General features: G+C 39.3%; 2 protein-coding genes across 2 annotated transcripts; one reads left to right on the top strand and one right to left on the bottom strand.

Moving 5' to 3' along the window:
- The first annotated feature begins 6,537 nt into the window (after positions 1 to 6,537).
- LOC101464259 (regulator of G protein signaling 9 binding protein) lies at positions 6,538 to 8,828 on the top strand. Its single transcript, XM_004539542.4, has one exon. The coding sequence runs from the start codon at positions 7,188 to 7,190 to the stop codon at positions 7,926 to 7,928; it is 741 nt and encodes a 246-aa protein (XP_004539599.1). The 5' UTR covers positions 6,538 to 7,187; the 3' UTR covers positions 7,929 to 8,828.
- Positions 8,829 to 12,791: 3,963 nt separating this feature from the next.
- On the bottom strand, positions 12,792 to 16,557 carry nudt19 (nudix (nucleoside diphosphate linked moiety X)-type motif 19). The gene is made up of 3 exons (XM_004539543.3): positions 15,674 to 16,557; positions 13,792 to 13,999; positions 12,792 to 13,703 (listed from the first exon to the last, which is right to left on the bottom strand). The coding sequence occupies exons 1-3, from the start codon at positions 16,427 to 16,429 to the stop codon at positions 13,486 to 13,488; spliced, it is 1,182 nt and encodes a 393-aa protein (XP_004539600.2). The 5' UTR covers positions 16,430 to 16,557; the 3' UTR covers positions 12,792 to 13,485.
- Positions 16,558 to 23,533: the final 6,976 nt, after the last annotated feature.

Below are 23,533 nucleotides of genomic sequence, written 5' to 3'. Positions count from 1 at the left end.
AATGCAAAGTTTAGGATAGAGTAGTATAAAGTTTGGTGCCACTGGACTGTAGAGTGGTTGAGATGTGCTCTCTGAAGTGACATATCACATTTCTCCATCTGGCAATCCAATGGATGAGTCTGGGTTTGGTGGTTGCCAGAGGAACAGTACTTGTGTGCTAAAAGTAAGGTTTGGTTTAGAGGGGATCATGGTGTAGGTGTTAAGTCCGTGGGTATCCTGGTATAAAGTGGAGAGCACAGAGGTAAGTTGAACAAAAAAAGTTTATTATGATACAGTGTTCAAGACAGGTTCTTAGGTGGTGACTGCAAAGTTATCCCCCATAAGCGTTCTTGTCTTCATTGAGCTACTCTCCCATGCTGGTCTAATATCCCCTTTTCCACTCTGCATTGAAAGAGCTCTGGACAGAGAGGGAAAGAGGGAAAGAAACGCACAAACACTGATTCTTGCAATACTGATTGGAAGGTGAGCTGAGCTTGTTTAACAGTGCAATGATCTGGTGTCAGTTGAAGAGAATCTCCAGCTTCCAGTAGCCAGAGTATAATTGGTCTGGCAACCTGCAGGTGTGTGATTGGTTGCTGAATTCAGGTATGTGATCACCGCAGCAAAGAGTAGTAAAACAATCTACCTCTGGAAGACAACGCAGAACTGAGAGAAACAAAGAGTGTGAGAGAGAGAAAGACGGAAGGACATCTCAAGCCAGGAAGAGAAGGGAACCTGACAATGGAGTTTTTTTTCTCAGGTATTGGGCTTTGCTCCTTAGTTCCATTGTAAAGGACTCTTAATGCTTCAGCATACCAAGACATTTTGGACAAATTCACACTTACATCTTTCTGGGAACAGTTTTGGAACTGGGAACTGTACATCAGCGCACAAGAAGGCCCATAAAGATATGGATGCGTGAGTTTAGTGTGGAAAAACTTGACTGTCTTGCACAGAGTACCTCAATCTGAGAGAACACCTTTGTTATGAATTAGATAGGAGACTGAGAGCCAGTCCAAAAATGCAAATTCTCGTAAACACACTCCTAAACCTCGTGGAAAGACTTCTCAGAAGAGCTGAAACTGTTATATCTGCAAAGGGTGGGCCAACATCATGTTAAACCCCACAGACTAAGAATAGGATGTCACTTAAGTGTTAACAAAAGCAGTCACATTGATGACTGCACTAGTGTAAACTTAAAGCTGGCTGTAACTAGAAAGCATATTTGGTCATTTGGGAAATATCAGGTAGTGCTGGAGCTTTTTACTGGGATTATCAAAGGGCTTACAGACGTTAGAGTCTTCTAATGTGTTTGGTCAGAGTATCAGAGATCAGGGGGAAACCGTGTTTATGTCTGTCCTCTTTTAACCATCATCTCACACAAAGTGTAGTAAGCATCAGAGGCCTCCATTTCCTCCCTAAAACCATTGATTCCATATGACGAAAATGCAAGAGAGACAGATCAGTGTTCTTCAAAAGATACATTAGTGAGCATTATACTGCTAATCCCAGGACCTGTAGGAAACTGCTAATCTGGATTATAGAATTTGTATCATGTTATAGCATCATTTGTGTCTCCTTTACACACTAAGATGTTTTCCTCCCTTTTAAAGTCCTCCTCTTTTTAACCTCTTGAGCCTCTTATTTTAATGCTTAGCTCTTGGTGCATGAAATTTCTCAGTTAAACATTCCATATATACTATATTTTATTTTATATAAAATTACTCCATTGAAAAATGGAGTAATTTAGCATCTGAATGCTATCATATACTAAAAACTAATAATCTCCATGGAAAACAAGTTTGACATTGTTTAGACATTTTTTTTTTTTTTGGTGAATTCTGCTAATGGGATAATTTTGCCTTATGGAAGTTTGTTTTATGTTGTGTATGTGTGCGTGTTTTTTCCTTTCACAGTTTGTATAGGCTACTTGGTTTAGTTTAAGAAAAGGTAAATGACACTTCTTATAGAGCCTGTCAGAGATAAAGCATAAGAGGCAAATTTCCCAGACAGAGGGACTCATTAAAGGCTCAGTGCAGCACAGAGAGAACCTGGACCTAAGACTGGGGCAATGGTTCAGCTTTTAGTACCACAATGAGCTGAGGAATACCTTTGGGTTTTTTCTTTTAAATTCATTGTGCAGCAACACAAGAATCACAAGAAGAACAAGACTCCACAATACCCTGAACTCAACATCAAAGATTGATATTTGGACTACATAAAGAGACAGAAGCACCGGAGGACACATGGATCCAAAAAGGAAAGATGGCAATTTTTTTAAAAAGCCTGGAACAACCTTCCTGCCAAGTACCCTGGCAAATACACACTCATACATCTATTCAAACATCATTTGAAAGAATGAGATCAAAATGGAGATTTGTGGCCATGAAGCACAGTGCCACATTTGGCAAAAACCAAATACAGCATGTCAGCACAAACACCTCATACCAACTGTCAGCACAGTGGTGCAGGGGTGTAGAGTTGGGCTTATTTTGCAGCCACAAGACGGTCAGTGAGTCAACCATGAAGTCCCTTGTGTACCAAGTATTAAAGAGTCAAATGTGTGGTCATCTCTCTGACAGCTAAAGCATTTTCAAAATTAGGTCATCTAACACACAATTATCCCAAACAAAACATCAACTCTACAACAGAGGGACTGAAAAAGAAAACAATCAAGATGTTGTAATGGCCCAGTCAAAGTCTAGATTTCAACCTGAATGAAATGTTGTGGCAGGACCTTGAGAGGAAGAAGCAACACTGTAAAGAAGAGTGTGTCAAAATTCATCCACAATGATCTGAGAGATAAAGTTACACAGAAAGCAACTCAGTGTACTGGAGCTAAAGGTAGTTCTAAAAGCTACTGAATCATGGTGTGTACTTAGTGCATCACTGTAGCTCTTCCAGGCTAAACAAACTTGCTATATGTGTCATATTCTTTGGGATCTATATCAGTGTAAATGATCTAATGATGTACTCATAATGCATTGTTACACAAACAGAGATTTGGGGGTATTTCTTTATTTCTTCGATAATCTGTGTAAAAACAACAGTAATATCTGGAGAGTTCTATATCATTTTACTGTCCTGTGCAAACAAAAATCCTGTGGAAATCAAAAATGGAGTTTTCCATCACGTGTTGGCACTGAGAGCAATCAGACCACTGCATGTCTGACTCATCACTTGAATCTAACACAACAGCTTATCAGCAACCTTTTTACAGGAGAGGAGAAAGACAGAGAGGTAGACAGACAGAGACTATGGCCAATTTTCTAATCCTGCAAGTCCGACTTACTTTAGCGTTTCATCAGTTATTTATAAAGGTAATAAAGTCTACATTAGCCCAGTTATACGTTTATTGGGAATTCATATGGTCTTTAATCTTTGAATGAATTCCTATATTTTTAATTATTTTTTTACACTTTAAATTCAAGCTCAAAATAAATTAATGAAAGCGCATGAAATGAAAATTGAAACTGAGTTATTTGTTTAGTCTGTGTAAAAGTTAGCTCCTTAAGGAATTTCATGAGAACATGAAATAAACAACAGAAAACAACTGATTTGTAACTTTAAATGCACAAAGTGAAAGATGACATCTCAGAGCAATGAAATACCTTGGAGAAAAATAACTGAAGAGTAGTAAGAGGTGAGAGGTAGCCATGGAAACATATTCATGAAAGGAAAGACGATCCATTTGCCAAGATCATCTGACTCAACCAAGATATTTGTTATTAGTCAGAAAGTGCTGAAATGGCTACCAGCACTTTAAATATATTAAACAGTGCAGTTTACAGCAGAGCCACATATTGTAATCTTGGGATGGTGATCTGCAGGTTTTAGTACACAGTTACCTTATAAAGCATCAAATATGAGGGGCGGGCATGCATAATGTTTTTAATGAGTGATATGAGCAAAAATGGATTCAAACTAGGAATAAATTGAACAGAAGAAATCAATTCCCATGCCACAGCAGATGTCATTTTATGTGAAACGAACAATAAGCCTCTCACTCAGTTCCTCAGGCATTCACTGCACTCCAGTCCATTAGCTTTGCACTGTAGTCACTGGATCATTAGGCCCCATCCGCTTGAATAATGCAAAAAGAGCAAAGCAGGCAAATACCACTCAGCCTTATGTGCCTCTCATCTCTCAACACAGCAGGAGCCAACTAAACAACACATTATCCATCCAGTACTGTGTGCAACAACAGGCCTCCTCCCAGTGTGCAGGCAGCTGTGGTGACAACCCACAAATTATCCACTTTTACCACACTTATAAAACTGAAAAAAAAAATGGCAAGAGAAAAACTGAATACTATTTCCGCAAACCTGTGTCTCATAATCACATCAGCGTAGCTTTAAAATCACATGGAACAACACACAAGGAGAAACAAAGTGTTTTATCTTTTTATAGGAACATATGACTGAAGGTTTAGTCAGTGTATGAAAGATCTTTTGGTATCAGGGTATCATCAGTTTGTTTTGGGTTTGCTTTCAGTGTTCATTGAACCTGATTACACATCAGGTTCAATGAACACACTCAGCTGTGACAGTCAATGGTGCAATACATGTCAACCAGATGGTAATTTTTTATTCTGTTATTTTTAGTATTGCAAAATTATGCATTTTTGATATGCTGATGAAAAGGTGGTGCAGCATCGTCAATAGTGTTTGTTTGTTTTTTAGCAGCTTTTCAAATGTATCACCCTCCACTACAATCTACACTCACCGATGTCTTTATCAGAAAAAATGTTGCTAATCTTGGGTTGGAAGCCAGTTTTACCTTCAGAACTTTCTGATTCTTTGTTCCACTGATTATGGTGTGAGAGATTTTGGTTCATATTGATATGATAGCATCACACAGTTGTTGCAGATGTCAGCTGCACATCCATGATGCATCCCAAAGGTGATTTAATGGACTGAGGTCCACTGACTGTGAGCACATTGTCATGTAAAATATATGTAAATGAAATAAAATAAAACAACTTTGATTTGATCTTTTTTTTTTACATGTTTTTTTATCTTGCTGAAAGCAACCATTAGATGATTGGTACACTGTGATCACTAAGGGATGGACATGGTCAGCAGAAATACTCGGGTAAGTTGTTGGCATTGAAACAATGCTCAACTTGTACGAAACAGCCCAAAGTGTGCCAAAAATATCTCACACACCATTACACCACCATCAAGAGCCTGAATCACTGACACAAGGCAGGATGGATTCATGCTTTCGTGTTATTTATTCCTAAGTTCTGACTCTATCTCTGAGTGTTGCAGCAGAAATCAAATCGTCAGACCAGCCAATGTTTTTCCAGTTTTCTGTTTTCCTGTTTTGATGAGCCCACACAAATGAACCTAAATTAACCTAACCTTGCTTCCTTGTCCTTAGCTAACATGAATAGCTCCCAGTGTGCTCTGTCTGCTGCTGTAGCCTATCTGTTTCAAGGTTCAATATGTTGTGCAATCAAAGATGCTCTTCTGCAAACCTTGGTGGTAACAAGTGGTTATTTAAGTTATTGTTGTCTTCCCATCAGCCTGTAGTAGTCTGGTCATTCACCTCTGACCTCTGGTAACAAGAATGCATTTTCACCCACAGAACTGTCACTGGTTGGATAATTTCCCTTTTTTGGGTCATTCTCTGTAAACCCTAGTGATGATTATGTGGGGAAAATCTCAGTAGATCAGCAGTTTCTGAAATACTCAGTGGAACCTGTCTGACACTACAAATCATGCCACATTTAAAACCACTTAAATACCCTTTATTCTCCATTCTGGTGCTTAGTTTGAACTACAGCAATTCATCCTTACCATGTCTACACATCTAAGTGCAGTGAGTTGTTGCCATGGGATTAGTTATTATTATTAGTTATTGGCTTTACCAAGAAGTTGGAGAGTTCCTAACATAGTGATGGCAGGCATACATTACAGATTAGGGTAGATTTATCAGTGTGCTGCTAACTATTGCAGCTTAGTTGAAAGTACAGTGCATTTTTATGTTGATGGCAATATAGCCTCTGTTACACAGAGAACACAGGAAGTCTACAAGCCACATATATATACTGCAGGGCATCAGAGTTTGATTATTTTATGGCCATTGAAAGGGAACTGTGGGAACGAGAGAGAGTACCAGTGAAAGCTCTTTAGCCTAACCTCCAGCAGTGAAGATGAAGTAATAGGCAACACTGAAACAGACTGAGGATAGTTCCAAGAGGAAGAAAAGAACCATTCATTTAAACAATTCATACTAAAAGTATAGATTGTTTAACTTAAGTAAAAAATTATATAAATAACAATCTAATTTTTTTATTTATTTACTTTACATTCCTCTCTGGGTTCACCGGTCTTTATTTTTCCTCGTGCAGCCGACTGTAAGCAGGAACCCTGATGACCATGGTATTGTCAGAGAGTTAGGGTGTTTGTGATTTGACTTCCCTGCTGATAGACATCGCAGTTCTGCCCACATCATGGACAGAGCAGCCAATAGCATGAAGAATGTAAACCAAACGCCTGTGTGGAAAAAAAACCAATGGGAGTGAAGCTGTTTTGCTGCCCTGCCTCTGCCTGTCGCTGAATAGCACTGTTGTGCGTGCACATGTGACTACAGAAGGCGCTTACTGGTATTTAAAAATCATCGATCGGGTGCTGAAGTGGACAGCTCCTCATGCAGATAAAACAAACCAAAACAACAATGGCTCGCGTTGCTCCTCGCGGACGCTGAATGGCGAACCTAACTTGTCCGGCAGCGCATTTTCTTTGAACATTTATTTTAAGCTGCTGAAGAGAAAAGGCGCCGAGCTCTCTACGCAAACGGTTAGGCGGATGTTGTGACACCTGTGGCTGAATCGGGATCGCAATTTCATAAAAGGGTGGTTGGATTGTTTCACGTTCGCATCCGTCCTGCAGGAGACGGGCTGCGGAGCCGTATGATCTCGTGTTGGAAAACACAAAGGTAATCTAAAGCCTTTTAGGCTACGGGGCATTACTTTCTAAGCCACTCTCTATATCTGCTTGCACAGGAAGGAGCATGGATAGAGAGGAATTTTCTCTCACCAGCGCGTTGAGTGGATTTAGAGAGCGGCTGGTGAGCTCCCGTGGAAACTAAACCGAGGTCAGTGGCTAAAGCATTGTTCGAATAAGCGCGCTGTTTAGAGCTCCCCCTTTTTAATCATTTCATATTTTCTAAGAAGGATATAGATTTTTTTTTTATCAGTCATGGGGAAAGAGGAATGCAAAACAATGCTGGACGCTTTGAACAAAGTGACCGCCTGCTACAGGCATTTGGTCATCGCTCTTGGGAGCACTTCGGACTCGCAAAACCTGCGAGAGGAGCTGAAGAAGACCCGCAAAAAGGCCCAGGAGCTGGCGGTGGCCAACAGGACTAAACTGACTTCTTTGCTCAAAGATAAGACCATCAGCAAAGAGGATCGGGCCGAGTACGAGCGCCTGTGGGTGCTGTTCTCTAGTTGCATGGAGCTTCTTGAGGTGGACATGAAAAGGTCCTTAGAGATAGCACAGGATTTCCCCCTCAAGGTGCCCACAAGACACCTCATCCAGACAGGGATGACCGGCAGCACCACCACGGTGGCGGCCCGGGCCATGAGCGTGCAGAATATGAAGTACGAGGCGGACAGCAATATCGACACGGCAGACCTCAGAGACCTACAGGCCGAGATCACCCAGGTGAGCCAGATGATGGAAGAAATGGAGATGAAGGTGCAGGTGGCGCCGTGGGCCGTGGAGGCGAAGCAGGAGGCAGGCGCTGAGCTCAAGTCCAACATGAGTGTAGGGAATTCCTCAGTGGGTGTCATCTCGATCTGCGAAGAAGAGCCCAAAGAAGAAGAAGGTGGCGGAGGGAGCAGGGAGACTGGTTTTGCGTCAATCTGCGCGGTGATTGGATTCTTTGTCATCGTTATAGTCGCCTTGGTTCTAGGCTATTTGGTCGTCAATATGTGAACTGTCTAACCAAAAGCCCACCCTGATGGACATCCTGTGAAGCTGCCCAGGGAGCGGTAAGACTCTGCAGGCCCATAAGAAAGAGAAAGAGCGTCTTTTTGGGCTTGAAAAATAATGTGGACACAGAAAAGTTATTAAGCTTTCCTTGATTTGTGAATGTATTTGGCAGAGACGAGAAATTGCACTAGATAAGCTAAAATGTACTAGAACAATATAGCCAAAGTGTGAAAATAATGGGAGTGAGGTAGAAAAAGTATGTTTGGGGGGGAGGGCCAGTGGACCATTTATTTTTGGAAGAGGGTGGGAAAAAAGGTCATAAAATTACGTGACAGAGTCTAGCCATCAGGATGATATAAACAACACGTAATCCAAGTGGATTAGTGGAAAAGCTCAAGCAGAAATGTAGCCTACGGTTAACTATTCTCATGATGTTCTGTGGATTGATGCTTTGCATCCAGAAAAGTTAAATCTGCTCAAACAAACAGGGGGGCATCTAAAAAACGGTTGTCTTATTGAAACTATAGTGGAAGCCAGCACAGTTAATCTCTGCTCGTCAAACCACACTGGTCGGATGTTATCAAATCTGCACTCTTCTACACTCCTTTCAGCACCGTTTTAATGCGTCATAATAATCTGTATAGCCAGATTGCAATAGGCCTGCATCTTACTTTACCGCATCAAATCACAATGTGCTTGATGAGAGCCTTGGGACCGAAGAGATGTTCACAGTCTTTTAATAACGCACCCATTCACTGTAAGCCTGCTCATGTTCCTTTTCAGGGTTTTCTTGCACAGTGTTGAATGTACATTGCAACATGAATAGAAGGTTTGTATATACTGCTGTTTCAGAAAATGTACATACGATCAAGTATATTTATTATAATAAAACTTCGAAACACACTTGAAAATGTGCTTGCAGTTTGATAGGTGCTTTACAAACATGACCAGGCATGCTTGTAAGGTCACTTTGTCTGAAGGTGTGGTAAGTTGTGTACCAGTCCGGGCCTAGTTTGTAATCACTGCAAACCTAAGCTAGAGATCTATACATCTAACACACATAGAGATGTTTTAAGAAGGGAATTAACCACTTAACCACCTTAGGTTTAAAATAGTACTTAATTTAAATGGAAAGTAGACTATGCTTAAATCCCTAATAGTTTTACATCTAAGAGCCTTTAAGGGTATTCCTGGACTGGCATCCAGTTGAACTGGAAGCAGTCAGAGTCAAAGTTTCCACCCATGTGGTTGTTAGTTAAGGGTAGATGCACACTAAGACAGTTTTCTTTAGCCCAACATGAATATAAATGCAAGTTAGTTATTAATTTGCAGAACAGAAACGAGTGCTGCTCCAGAAATATTTTCAAGTCACATGCTTTAGTACATTGGGGCTAAAAACAAAAACCTTAACATATAGAGAGATAATGCATCTAATGCTTGTCAAACCACCCTAAAATTCATAAAATAGAATTATGCAAAGGATTGAAAACATCTTCCACTTTTTTTAACTCCACAAAAGTTTGACAAAAAATGTAAAAAGTCAAAAAGACAAAAGTGCACTTAAAAAATAAAGATAGCAAAATTGTTGGTATAAGCATGCATGTAGATATTTTCAGAAATGTATATGTGGGTAAAAAATAATAATGGTCATTGAAACTTTGTCATAATCTGGGTTTGAAATCACAGTAACTTGTACTTTGATACCTCCAGGCTAAAATATCCAGGTATCACAAAACTTCATTTCTTACATAGCCATAATGTCTATGTAAGTGAAATAGAAAACCAGATTTATGCACAAACTCATTGCATTTTTGTGTCAGAGTGTTTGTGTGTTATCATTATTATTCATTTAAAAAAACATGCCACTTCATGTAAGTAGGTGTCTGAGTTTCTTTCCCCAACAGGCCACCGTGTTCATCCTGTGAGTTTCCTCATCTTCATTGCAAGTTGGTTAACTTATGTTCACTAAACGCTCATTGATTTCATAAGTGAAACAACAAACAGTCATGGAAGTAATGACTCTGGTCATCAGTCAAATCAGAAGGAGGTCCATTTAGATTGACAAAAGAGCCAATTTAACTAAAAACAATAATTCAAGATAAATATTTACACTTGTATCATTAAAATAACAGTTTGATGCAAATTCTAATGAAAAGACTGTTTAAATGCTGGCACCTGAAAAGCTGCACATCACATGAGCCCTGAAAGGACCCTAATGATCAGCTTCTTCACTATTAAGGAGGTCCTCTTGTACTAATTGTATATGGTAAGTGGACCCATGGCATTTGAAGTCAATTGAGTCTTAGGCTGAATGTAGTTATCTCACATGTTTAAATGCAATTACAGTACATCCACATTCCTGTTCGAAGCAGAGGCTCCTTCCTTTACATATATATATATGTGTGTGTATATATATATATGAACTATATGTAAAACATTGTAAAGGTATTCAAGTTTCAGATTCATTTCCTGTTTCCAGGAAATGAATCTCTCTCTCTTCTCCACCTCTCAATACAGAAATTCTGTGGAGAAACATTTAAAAAAGAAACTAGTATAATAGAGTAAACAAAGTAGATAAAATGCAAGATATTTAATCTTCTAACAAAAAAGCTGAAAGCATTCTTTGGCAAGACTTCGATGTGTGAAAATCAGTGGCATGCTCTACTCACATCTGATTCACAGTAGGCTTTCTGACATCTTGTTTATCGTTGCTGTCATTTCACAGAGGCACTATGCTCTTCTAACAGTGAGTCACGGACCTTGAATCTCTCGAAACTTATGACAGATTTACATTGTCATCCGGAAATCTAAAAATATAAAAGCGATTAATTAAACATGAGGATGAGAGGGAGGAGATTTAAGTAGCATCAAATATTTAGAGTGCTCCATCACTCACCTTTACAGGTGAGTAAATCAGGTTTCTCAACAGCTGTTTGGAGGTATTTTATTTTAACATATGCACAACAAAACCATGTATTTGCTTAATTCGCTCGCTTGGAAACAAGCACACTAAGCAGACTGGTTCACAAAGAGGTGAGCTACACACTTGGCAGACACAGACCACTGCATCATCACTTCATCTGGACTTAGATGGTGGGTTTTCAAGGCTGTGAGTTGCCATAGAAACCCTTAACATACTCCGCAAACAGCACAGAAGGTTCAGCAGCGTTATTTCAACTCACCCGCTTTCTGCCACCACCATCCTACACACACGGCACTCTGAAGCAGTAAGAGATGAGGTGTGAGGACAGGGGAGGGCAAAAGGGGACAGAAGCTCTGCATCTTTTATCAAGCTGACAGGTAAAATATGTCAGAAAGATGAAAACCAGACTGAGGGCTGCTGACTCGCTTCAGTGTGTGTCTTCATTTTTTTTTTCTGGGAGAAATGTTTTCGTCAGATCAGAGTGACATTAAAGTACTTTTTCTGATGAACACAGGTGACATTATGACAGCATATTTGGATCTATCTCTTGTGCTGGTTCAGCCTCTTCCCACTTGTTCTAGTCGTCTCAGCAGTCCAGCAGACGGTGGTCTGTCACATTTAAAGTGCACTTTGTGTTTTTGAGAGCCGATACCAAAAACAGTTATGAAAAAAAAATCCTGTCTTAAAATACTGTACTGGAGAAATGTGTGAGACAAGGCTATGGGTACGTTGAGCCACCACCAGTTTTCCGGCCCGAAAAACAGGTGGTTTTTCGGTTCTTTCTTACTACAGAAGAAAGAACATTATAAATAAAGTTGTAATATACTTTATTTACATTTTGAGTGTGAATTAGTGAAAGTGTACCTCTGAATTGCACCTTTTCTGAAAAAGGTGACTGGTGCATAATGTACTGGAACTCTCGGGGTGAATTCAACCATTGGCCTCTTTTATCTGAAATTAATTTTGTATCTGTACAAAGCTTGTTGTTATGTCAAATATACAGTTAAGTGAACACTGAAAGCTAAAAGAAAAAAATCTTTGGATGCTCATGTTCCACAAGAAACAAAATTTGTCATGTCTTGGATTTCATGACAAATCATATCCAGACTTTTACTTTAAAACCTGGTTAATATGAACTGTTTTCTCAGATAGTTTAACAAACTACCTCACACCACCCTCATGGAGCCTGTGTCTGGCTGTTTGATAAGAAAAACATGCATGAGTAGCCCTTTTGAAGTCTATTTGAAAGAGCAGAACAAACACTTCCAGAGCTCTGGTAGTGTTTCTTTCTCATACAAACAAGCAGATACTAATCCTGCTGCTGGATTGATGCTCTTCCACACTTTTGATGGTGATAGTTGGGAGATACAGGAAACATTTTTTAGACAGTATAAACAGGTATGCCATCCTGGAGGAGCTGGGCTATCTGTGCAAAAGGAATGTGCTTCAGGTACTGTTTCATGCTGCCAGTATTGACAAGAATGGTACTGAAAAATTACAGCAAAGGAGAGGAAGCACTGCATGTGTTATCACGTTGATTTGCACCAAAATGGATGAAACTGATTTACAGCAGTCTATGTTCCCTACAATATGCCTGAAACTTACCTGACTTTGTGTTATACTGTGATGATTGAACTGAATTGAGAGCCTTAATTTTAATAGGACAAACCATTTGGCTCATTACTTATGTCCATCACAAATAATCATAAGATATAGCACAAAAAGGCAGGTTAAAGCAGCGTTATTGAAAGGTTAATATGAATAATGATCAAATATGCTCAATAATAAATTCATTTATACTGGCAAAAATCCTGCGTGGCCCATTTTGCACAAAGTATTTCTCACAGGGCTTCAATTTGTCCTGAAGGACACTGTTCTGGAAAACTTCTACTTATGCATCCTCCACACAAGGACAACCATGAACACACACAAGACACTTGTGTTTTTCAGCAGCCTTTATGTTTAAATTAATCAGATTTAACAAATTTCATTAACAGCATTGCTGTAATCAACCTATATTTCCAGTAATAAGCACAACTGATCAAACACAGCCTTCAGCTTTCACTACAACTGCGACAAAGTTTGAGGATACTCTGGTCCTCTGTATAGTCATGAAGAACATGTCTTTGGATTGCAATAACTATATATACATTTTTATTGGAACAAAAATCTGACCTCTTAATGCATCTGTGTCTGTGCAGGCAGGTCCGTGCAAATAAAAAGTTGTCTAATCTTTAAACTGCATATACAATTTTTGAAGTTGCTTTTTGTCCTGACGTAAAAACTAACTACACACTGTAAAAACAGACACGATTACTGCCATTATTTAAATGAGCTGTCTGGCAGGTCCTGCAAAGTTTGGCCTGAGCTGAAGACTGAATGTTCTTTCTCTTCTGTCCATGTTTGTCTTCTTCTTCTCTTCCAGCTTCATGTACTAGGAATTTCTACCCAAAACAAGCCAATCTGAAACACATTAACTCTCAAAGTGCTGCAAAATTTCTCATTTAAATTAACATAATAAAATATACAGTGATGAGAGCAACATGACTGAGACCGATATAAAAATATGACTGTAAATTTGCCTGGTTTTGTGACTTTTTATTTCATAGGCACAGGAGGACAAGGATCACAGGGTTGTCAAAGCTGACTTTTTGAGTCATGTGACACTGCTGAATGTGCAACAGGGAGGACGTGCTTGTATTTTGGAGTGATGGTGATCTGTACCCTTAAAGTGTATGGATCTGATATGACAACACGGTGGAGCGGGGAAGCATCCTGATGATCCTTTGATTGAGGGGCTGTGTTTTTTGCAGCTTCAGAGTCTCTTGGGCTGTCCACTGGATAAAGTTTATCACCTGGATGAGTAAGTAGTCCAAGAGAGAGAGAGGAAAGATTAAACATAGATAGGTGTAAATCATTAAATGATAATGATAAAATCTGCACCTGGCAGCAGCGATATATGATGTTCATCATTTGATACAACAACGGGCATCCACTGCTCGCAGCCCGCTGTGGCACGCTGGCTGGCGAAGTTGTGGAGATCATTTAGTAGAGGGAAGTGGCACAGGCGGCTGAGTTCATAGAACTGTGGAGGCGCAATCCACAACTCCTGTGCCTGGTAGCTCTGCAAGATCTCTGAGGGTGTGGACCACTGAAACACACAGATGGGGTTAGTGTTTTAGAACTGCAACACTGTGATCTTACCTTTGATTTGGTACACAATATCAATCAGCTGGTACAAAGACACCCGAAAGAGCTAGTGTTATTTACCCACTGAAACTAATTTTACCACATTTTCTGTGTAATTTCAGCTGCAAAACCCCATTTTTGAATTACTCACGCTGACTTATCCTTGTGTAACCAGTGGCCCCTGGAAGATTTTAATGATTGGTAGAGGAATTGTATATAGAAGTTCAGTGTCAGGTGATATCAGTTCTTATCTTGGGAGGTCAGAGAAGATGCTAGCTTCACAGTGTGATTTTCTGAGATCACACTTTTTTTTTATGAGGAACATTATTTAAGAGGCAAGTTGACTGCACTGGGAAAATTTTAAAAGGAGCAAGTATCGAACCACTTCTTAGGTCTATGATATTTTCCAACTGTGCTTCTTTAAAAAAAACAAAAACGAACTCTGTGTCGTAAAACAGAAATCATGATTGTCAAGAAACTGATTCACAAGGCGGTAAGCATCACTATCAAGAATTTGGAGGTGTTTCCGTTAGTGAGGGACAGGAGGTCACTGAACAAACTGCTCTCCACCACAGACAATCTCACCCACTCCACTCCGCACTACTGAGGCAGCAGAGCTCCTTCAGACTGATTCAAACACACTGCCATAAAGAATGATTGTGGAAATCAATCCTATATTTCTCTATAAAACTGTACAATAAGGTTTTGTTCTGTCACAGGTGAACATACCTGTCAGGAATAAGATCTAAAACACACATTTTTGTATTATACCCTTTCATGTTTACTTTTATTAATTTTTTTGTAAATGCAATTTACACTATTCTCTTGCATTCGCTTCAGTTTTACTCTTTGTTTGTTATCATTGTAGTCTATGTAAATTTTTGCACTATTTAACAGTATAATTCCCTTACTGTGCACCTGTGGCACTTATACATTCATTTGGTTGTTTATTTACTGCAGACTGTGCTGTTTTTATTCCTTATCCCACTGCTGTAACACAATCATTTCCTTTCTGGGATCAATAAAGTATTTAGCAGTGATTACTGAAAGGTCTTAATTTTGTTCTCCGAATTCATTTCCTGTTACATTTGGAGCATTTCTTTGCTTTACTTTGTCCCCTGGCATTGCATGGGCTGTGGACAAAAAGATCTGCAGGTCTGTCTAATAAGAATAAATTGACATCTCTTGTTTTCTGTAAGCTATAAGCAAAAGGTCGATAGAGGCTGTGTCCTACCACACCAGGCAAGACCCTCGGTGCAAGTTGTGCAAAGATGCTCCTGAGATGACCACATAACAGCAGCGTGCAAGATGCTAGCAGGCAGGGGATACATGGAACCCTATAACCAAGTGCCTGGCATAGTATACAGGGACATCTGTGCTGAGTATGGCTATACGATATCTTTGCTAAATAATATGGCCATACCAAGAGATAGAAAAATCAGAAAGGAGCCACCCCTCAGTGGCTGTAGCTCAGGAGTCAGTTGATCTACCAGATCCCAGATTTTAGTTGGGATACTGTTGGATTATATGACTGACCCCCTTTTTAATGAATTGGTAAGCAGGTTTTGATGGTCACGTGTGCGTTTCATGCGTCTATAAAGAATATAAATTAATCTGGCTGGATATATGTAATCACCTGAAAACGCTCAATTTCCTTATCATCTTGTAGCGTATGCGGAATCTCCTGCAAGCAGCAGATGAAGAAAGCTGTGTCAAATCTCGTCGTCCCATATCGGCCTGCTGGAGTCAGCCAGTTGCTCCACTCATGTAAAGCCCAGATGTTAGGCAACACTTGCAGCTCTCTACACATCCTGATAAAGTTGGAGGGGTTCTGGTTAACCAGAGCCCTCCACTTGGTGAGCTCACTGCTGCACAGATCATTCACCCCGTAGCGCTCAATGTAACCAAAGTCCTTTATGCTTTTTAACATTTTTTTCTCCTCTGTTTTGGGAGCAACCAGAAGTACGCCAGATTCCTCAAATGTTTCCCTCAACGCGCAGATCCGGAGGGCGACTTCTCCCGGGATGGGAGAGCCTAGTTTCAGTCGGTCTGTAGCAAAGATTGGAGGTCTGGTCTCCAGAGGCTGTTTGACACTTCTTAACCCGAAAGTCAGGGAGTTAGTGAAAGATCTGAAAATGTCCAGCCACTCACTGGAAAAATCCGATGCGTCCACCACTCCCCCAGGAAACACATAAGCATTGGGCATGAATCCGCTTTTACCGCTTCTTTTAAGCAGCAAAACGTCGTAATCAAAGAGGGACCCGTGGGGCAGATGTGACTGTCCAGAGTCGCTTTCCCCTGTCAGCGGTGCTCTCGGGGTGAAACCACGCCCGCGTCCTGCGGCTAAAATCAGAGTGGCCGCCTCTTTCCAGTGCTTCAGTGTCGTGTTCATCCTAAACCAGCAGCGGTTTCATTCAGTCTAAAAAGTCTAAAAAGTTTCAGCCTCTGACCTCTGTACTTTCACCGTCAGCTGGCTGGTAGCTTTGTTTTGGTGGAAGTCACATGATTCGGGGAACTGGGGACAGAAGCCGTTATCGCCATCTACAGGCTGGAAGATCAACAATAACACGATCCTTAAATACAATTTATAACAGTTTTTCAGCATCCATCTATCTATCTATCTATCTATCTATCTATCTATCTATCTATCTATCTATCTATCTATCTATCTATCTATCTATCTATCTATCTATCTATCTATCTATCTATCTATCTATCTATCTATCTATCTATCTATCTATCTCAGTTATAATGATGTGTCGTGGTTACTTTGCTGTAAAACTAAAGAAAAGTCTTTTAATTAAAGGCAGCTAAATTGCAAAATGTAACATGATTTTAAATAGAAGTAAATATGTAATTACAATATGTAATGTTACATGTAATGCCCTAAATCTGATTTTTTTAGGCTTTAATACAGCAGTTTTATTCCATTTTACTTATTTAGTAATTATTAAGCTTTTATTGAATTGTGTAGCTTCAATGTTTTTTAAACTATATATATCTGTAAATATTTGTTTTCAACATAGCTCTACCCATGAATCATATATTGGTAACTTTCCTGTCCTGGGTTTGCAACATAAAAATGAAAAAGCCAATAACACTCTAGAGTTGAAACTTTGATTTTCCAAGTATTTCAGTAAAGGCTTATGGGAGTAAGGGACTGTTTCTGGAGTTTCAGTGAATGAAAGTGTCTGCCAATCTGTCAAACTGAAAGTTCTCACTGCAGTAAATACTCTTACTTTCTCACAAACTGTTCTAAATTTTGTTGGTGAAAACTCACTCAGTCAGATCCTAAACCCCCTCCCCCTTGTATTTGTCTGAAACGTGGTCATAAGTTCTGGGTCTCAGGGTTACTGAGTTCATATGCCAGTGTGTTTTTGTGTTAGCAGATTATAACTGTGTCTGCGGCAAAGGTTCAAATTCTCCTTAAAGCGTTTTAAACATTTCCTTTGTATTCGGTAGGTACTCCAAAAGCTGCAAGAACTAGAGGAAGCCAGTGTTTGAAGTTAAAATAAAATCCTGGTTACATTCCCTCTTGGTGCCCACTCTTTTATGTGGTCTTTTTTTTTTTTTTTTTTTTTGCAGATGCAAACATAGTTGTCTCTCTAGTTTTTCCCTCTTGATTAATTCCCTCACTTCCATTCTGATAGTTTCAGCAATCTTCCTCAAGGAATTTATTCAGTCCTTTTATTGAAGATATTATTGCTTAGATATTAAACATGATTGAGACGAGGATTTTTATTCTCTCACTGATAAATTCAAAAGTTTTCACAAAAAGTAGCCCACAATGCAAATCTCAGTTGTTCTTGGGTTTCTTCAGATCATGGCACACTGTAAAATGTAATATTGTGTTTAATTAAAAATATTAAATGGGCTGAACTCAATTTTTATCAATTTGTTATTAGAACTCGATTTAAATAAGTTACCAGTACTTTTTATGCAAAAATGCTGATAAACTCAATTTATTTGAGTTGTCTAAACTTAGAAAAACTAAGTAAGCTGGAAGTTTTGCTTCTCAGGGCGGAAGGATGAAAAATGTGTTTTGAAAATGCCACATGACTACCTCCTCCTCCCTCTCGGATCAGTCCACATGTTCATGGTGCCAGCATTTGTTATGGGATATGTTGAGCAAACCTGGAGAAGCGTCAGCTCAAGAGATTATTGTCATTGCTGTGAATCTTTACCTGATACACTGACTTGGTGAGTAAATGTTTACTCTTATTCAAACTGATTTTGCGGCTTCTCTTAGTTTAGCACCAGGTTTATAATCTTGCTAGCTAGTTAGTGTTAGCCTAGCGTTGCTGCTGCCGCTGGGGTCATGTTACTTAAAAATTAACACAACAGCCTTAAAAACCTTACATAAAACTGTGTCGGTGAAATTTTCTGTTGATTGTTTGAAATAAAAAAAAGTGAGATAAGAGCCCAGATAAAATTCTTTGGGAGGTGCAGCCGTTAGGGGTGGGGGTATTTTCAATCCATAGCCATAACCAACTAACTAACTAACTAACTAACTAACTAACTAACTAACTAACTAACTAACTATATATCATGTTTAACCTGAGTAGCAAAAGAGTGCAGGGGGGTTGAAAAGAATAGCCAGAAGTTAGCTGTGCTCCCGGACTCTATCGAGCCTTGACCTCCCGGTCAGCTGCTGGTGGATAACAGAGCTCTCCGAAAACGTGGAAGCACTTTTGCAAATATGTGATATTTTGATAAATGAAGTAGATATTTCAGCATTACACATAAAAAATGTTTTAAGAAAGCAATTAAGTTCATGTTCCAAAAAATATGATTGTTTGCTTGCAGGACACCAGGAGAGATGAGTCCTCCGTCACAGATAGTGTGGTCAGTGAAGATGGTCGCCTGCAGGTTCAAGCTCATTGCATCTCCAACCCACATCCACTGCCACTGTACTTAAGGGAAGTTAAAGACTTTCTTCTGCACCTACATTTGGATCACATCGATCCATGATAGTCATTCAGGCAGTAATGCCTGGACTGGAAACAAGCATCCTTAAAACATTACAACATTCCAGCTCATGTGTTGGAATGAAAAACAAATGTGTTGTTTAAATCAGAGACTGCACTTGTGACAGAACAATAAATATTTTATTTTGATTATATAAGTAATGTAAGTACAAAACAGACTTGTGGTAGGCCTAAACTTATTTTCAGAATAATTACATCTGAGACTTTGTTTCATTGTGAGATTATAACAGTGATATAACAGTGTTGTTCAGCAGAACAGTGTCCAGTATGTTGGCTGTTATACTTGGTTGTGTTTGAAAATAAAAGTTGGGCTGATTTTAACATCATTACAAAAAGTTTTGTTAATTATTTTTAATCATATTCAGGTTACCACAAATTGTTTTTTCATTTAGTTGAACTTGAAATGTTTGTCAGTAGGTAAACAATTAGTCAAAGGAGCTTGCAAAGAAAAGCGTCTGGACTTCTTTAAGTTACTTGAAGACGTTTCACCTCTCATCCGAGAAGCTTCTTCAGTTCTAAGGTCAAATGGTGGAGAGTCCCAGATATAAACCTAGTGGGAGTGACCCCCCACAGAGGGACAAAAGGACCCCCTGATGATCCTCTAATCGCTTGAGCCAGATGGCTTCTTTCACTCCTCTTTCAAACCAAAGAAAGAGGAGTGAAAGAAGCCATCTATGTCCACTGTGAGCGACCATCTTTGAACAGAGGTGGTGGTTTACGACACCAACTCTCTGCCATCTATAATCCAGTTTTGAGATCCCTTCCCAGACGCCTTAACGCCCACTCACATCCTGGGCCACCTGATCTCAGGAATTCGCATGATAAGGTGGGGCCAGGTTTCACAATGAACTCACCCAAAACTCTGGCTGATTGGGACCCACACCCAGTTTCACACCTTGGCTCAGGCGATTAGAGGATCATCAGGGGGTCCTTTTGTTCCTCTGTGGGGGGTCACTCCCACTAGGTTTATATCTGGGACTCTCCACCATTTGACCTTAGAACTGAAGAAGCTTCTCGGATGAGAGGTGAAACGTCTTCAAGTAACTTAAAGAAGTCCAGACGCTTTTCTTTGCAAGCTCCTTTGACTACGATGACCTGGATGACTGAGAACCTTCACAGACGTAAACAATTAGTATTGTACAGTCAGAAATATCAAGTTATTCTTAATACTGCAGACTTGCAATGAATAAGTTGTCCTAACAGTCATCTTAAGTAAGCTTTACTTAGTTTTTTTGAGGCAACGAGTTTCCTCAATTGTTTTGAGTTCTGGGAACTAACAAGGCTGTACAGTGTACTCAAAATGAGTAAGTTGCCCTAACTTGGTCATCTTACGTAAACTTGATCCAATTTTCTTGAGTTCTGGGAACAAATGAGCCTGTATAGAGTACTCAAAATAAATAAGTTGTCCTAATTTAGTCATTTTTAGCTTAGCTTTACTCAATTTTTTTTGAGGCAACGAGTTTCCTCAATTTTTTTGAGTTCTGGGAACTAATTAGATTTTACAGTGCATGATGTGCTGCTTTTTGATATCTTTTAAATTACTAGTTTGTTAGACAGGTTCTATTTATGTAATTTCTTTTTTTCAACAGATTTGGCAGGGATTTTGAACTGAGATTTCCCAAAAATGTGGTTAATCATATTTTTCAGGAAAGGTCGCATCAAGCTGAGGAACATACAAGTGGAGCCAACTCAACTCAAGCAGCTTGAACATTATAGGCCTTTTTAATATCCTGCCAATTTCAAAGTTACATACGAGTAGCAGGAACAATGAAGACAGCAAAAGTGTCTAGGAATTCTAGTTTAACACTAAACACTTTTTCATCAATCAGAGGGTATATTCCTTTGTAATTGTTGTAGTAATCCTCCTCACCTTTGTTGTTTTTTTTTTCTTGTGACACATTGATGGTGGTAGAGTTAAACATCTCCTGGAGGACAGAATGTTCAGACCAGCATTGTTTCAATGTGTTGTTTACCTGCTGCAAAAATCACAAAGAAGCACATAGTAGCATTCCCGGTAAGACCCAGTAAAGTGTGAACTTGTATAAATAATTGATCCTGTGTTAACTTCTAAAGTTGTTGAGACACATAATGGACCCCAATCTGTACAAATATACACATTCTTAACTCACTCAAAACCAAATATAATTCTAACCAGATCTGAAGTTAGTTTGGTTTTTCACCTTATTATTATTTCAAACTTAATCTCAAAAATGACATAAAATCATTCCATTTCACTGATGGATCGACAGGCCAAGATACAACTAATAAAATACATGTGGACAGAGGTTGTTAAGGAAAATGTTCTAAAACACTTCTTCAGTAAAGCCTCCAGACTGAGACTGAGTGCGTGTGTGTGTGTGTGTGTGTGTGTGTGTGTGTGTGTGTGTGTGTGTGTGTGTGTGTGTGTGAGATCAAAGGGTCAGAGTGTGACCCCATAAACAACTTCCCTTAACCTGCTGGTCTGGAAAATCCAACAGTTCATCTATATGTAAAGAAGCACTTAAACTAAAACAGACATAGCTACGTTAATCCTGCCGTGAAACAATAAAACAAGGTACGAACTCTCATGCTCCCAGGACGTGGGGGTGCATTCCTGGAGTGCACACCAAGCCTGCAGCCTGTTAGAGATCACACACAATTGATTATATGCCTCTAAGTATACATGGTTGAATATTTCCTAATACAAATAACTACATGCAGTATTCTATCATATGCAAACTTATATCACTAAAAGATTATACTGACTACTAAATACAATTTTCCATTGACAGAGGTCAAATGAAAACTTCAAGATTCTAATGACTAGAGATGAGAGCATGTGGGGGTATATTTGATTGGTTTTTAGGTGTTTAATTGGAACTTTAGGATTATAATTCCTTAATGTAGCTTATCATTATCACTGAGTAACAGATTAAGTGATCTCCATCAGTATAATTTATTATTTATGTGTGATGTTGATGACACCCATAAACACACCCACAGTGTGAACAAAGTGAGGCTTATGCGTAACAAGGCTGAAATGGCTGCCTGTAGTCCAATCAGTAGTGCTGTTGGTGAAAGACAAAAGTCCTCCATAACTCTTCCTTGGCTGAGGTTAGTAGATTTAATACTTGTTAAGTCTAATTGTTGAATGTTGTCATTGTGTTTCTTAAATTTGTCTTGGTTCAAACTGTAGGATCAAAGCCATTCCTTTGTTTCTGACCACCTCTCCAGCCACTCTGTGCTGGGGGAGGTTTTACTGCAGATACATTCTATCTGGAAGATCTGTTTCTTGTGTTGTAGCTTCCTGCTTTTACGACCCTTTTGGTGAGCAGGAGGTCACATACACACACACACGCACACACATTCTCACACACATAGACACACACACGTTCTTGCACATGCATACAAGTGCCTACACATACACACATAGTGCCTTGTCTTTGTAATCAAGAGGGGTCTTACGAGGGGAGGTGCTTTTGCTGTGATGTGTATTGTAACAGTTTGTCAATAAATAGCTGCGAGGGAAGCTGCTCTTTGAAGGATTTGGGCTATGGGACAGGTGAGGAGTGTGAGCTCCAAGAGCTGCTTTTTGACTCTAAACTAGCGGGGCATGTGGAAACATAGACCCAACAATACTTGATAAAGCATTTTAATCTAGATCACATACAGAAAAAAACAAACAAAAATAAAAACATTTAATATGGAGTCATCTTTGAATTTGCATCAATGCCTGCACAAATCAAACCACTCAAAATAAAAATTTAAAAAAGATTGTTTGCAAATTTTAACAAGCTGCTGTAAGGAAGTATTCCTCCAACAAGAGATCTGTCAGTTTAAATATTCAAATTAAATATACAAGTCCTTCAAGAAGGAAATTCAACATGGAGATGTTGGTAATTCTCAGTTAGCTGTATCTACAATTTGAAGAAAATTCAATCAAAGTGGAAAAGGTATTAAGGCGAAACTATACAGGTGGACATGGGAAGATGTGTAGGACATGGAAATATGCTTTGAAAATAGAAAAACAAGCACAACAGGAAAATGAAAAATGAATGGGCAAAAATTGTAGTCAAATTTGTGAGAGAACTGTAAGATATGGGCTAAATGGATTTACATACAAAAAAGCCAAACAAAACCAGTACTAACACCTAAACAAGAGAAAACAAGCTTGTAATGGGCTAAAGAAACAGTCACTGAGTGCAGATGATTGGATTAAAGTGATGTTTAGTCATGAATCACGCATCTACATTTGTCATGGAGATGACACAATTCCAGTAAAACTGAATGCCTGACGTAAACACGTGAATTTCCCCATTCATTTATGTAATGAGTCAGCATGTGGTAAAAGTCCAAGGGAGATGGCAACCACCACCACCACAACCTCCACAACAACCACCACAACAACTACAACCACATTTTATTTTTTTACAGATACTAGTATTTTTTTTATTTGACTCTATGCGTCTATCTCTGTGCCGCTTTAAGACTGAACCCCCCCCATCCTGTGGAGCTAATAAAGGATTATT

The sequence above is a fragment of the Maylandia zebra genome, linkage group LG1 (assembly GCF_041146795.1).
Source record: "Maylandia zebra isolate NMK-2024a linkage group LG1, Mzebra_GT3a, whole genome shotgun sequence".
Taxonomy (NCBI): Eukaryota; Metazoa; Chordata; class Actinopteri; order Cichliformes; family Cichlidae; genus Maylandia; species Maylandia zebra.
Note: the sequence above shows the minus strand (reverse complement) of the source record. Positions and strands in the feature narration are given on the sequence as shown.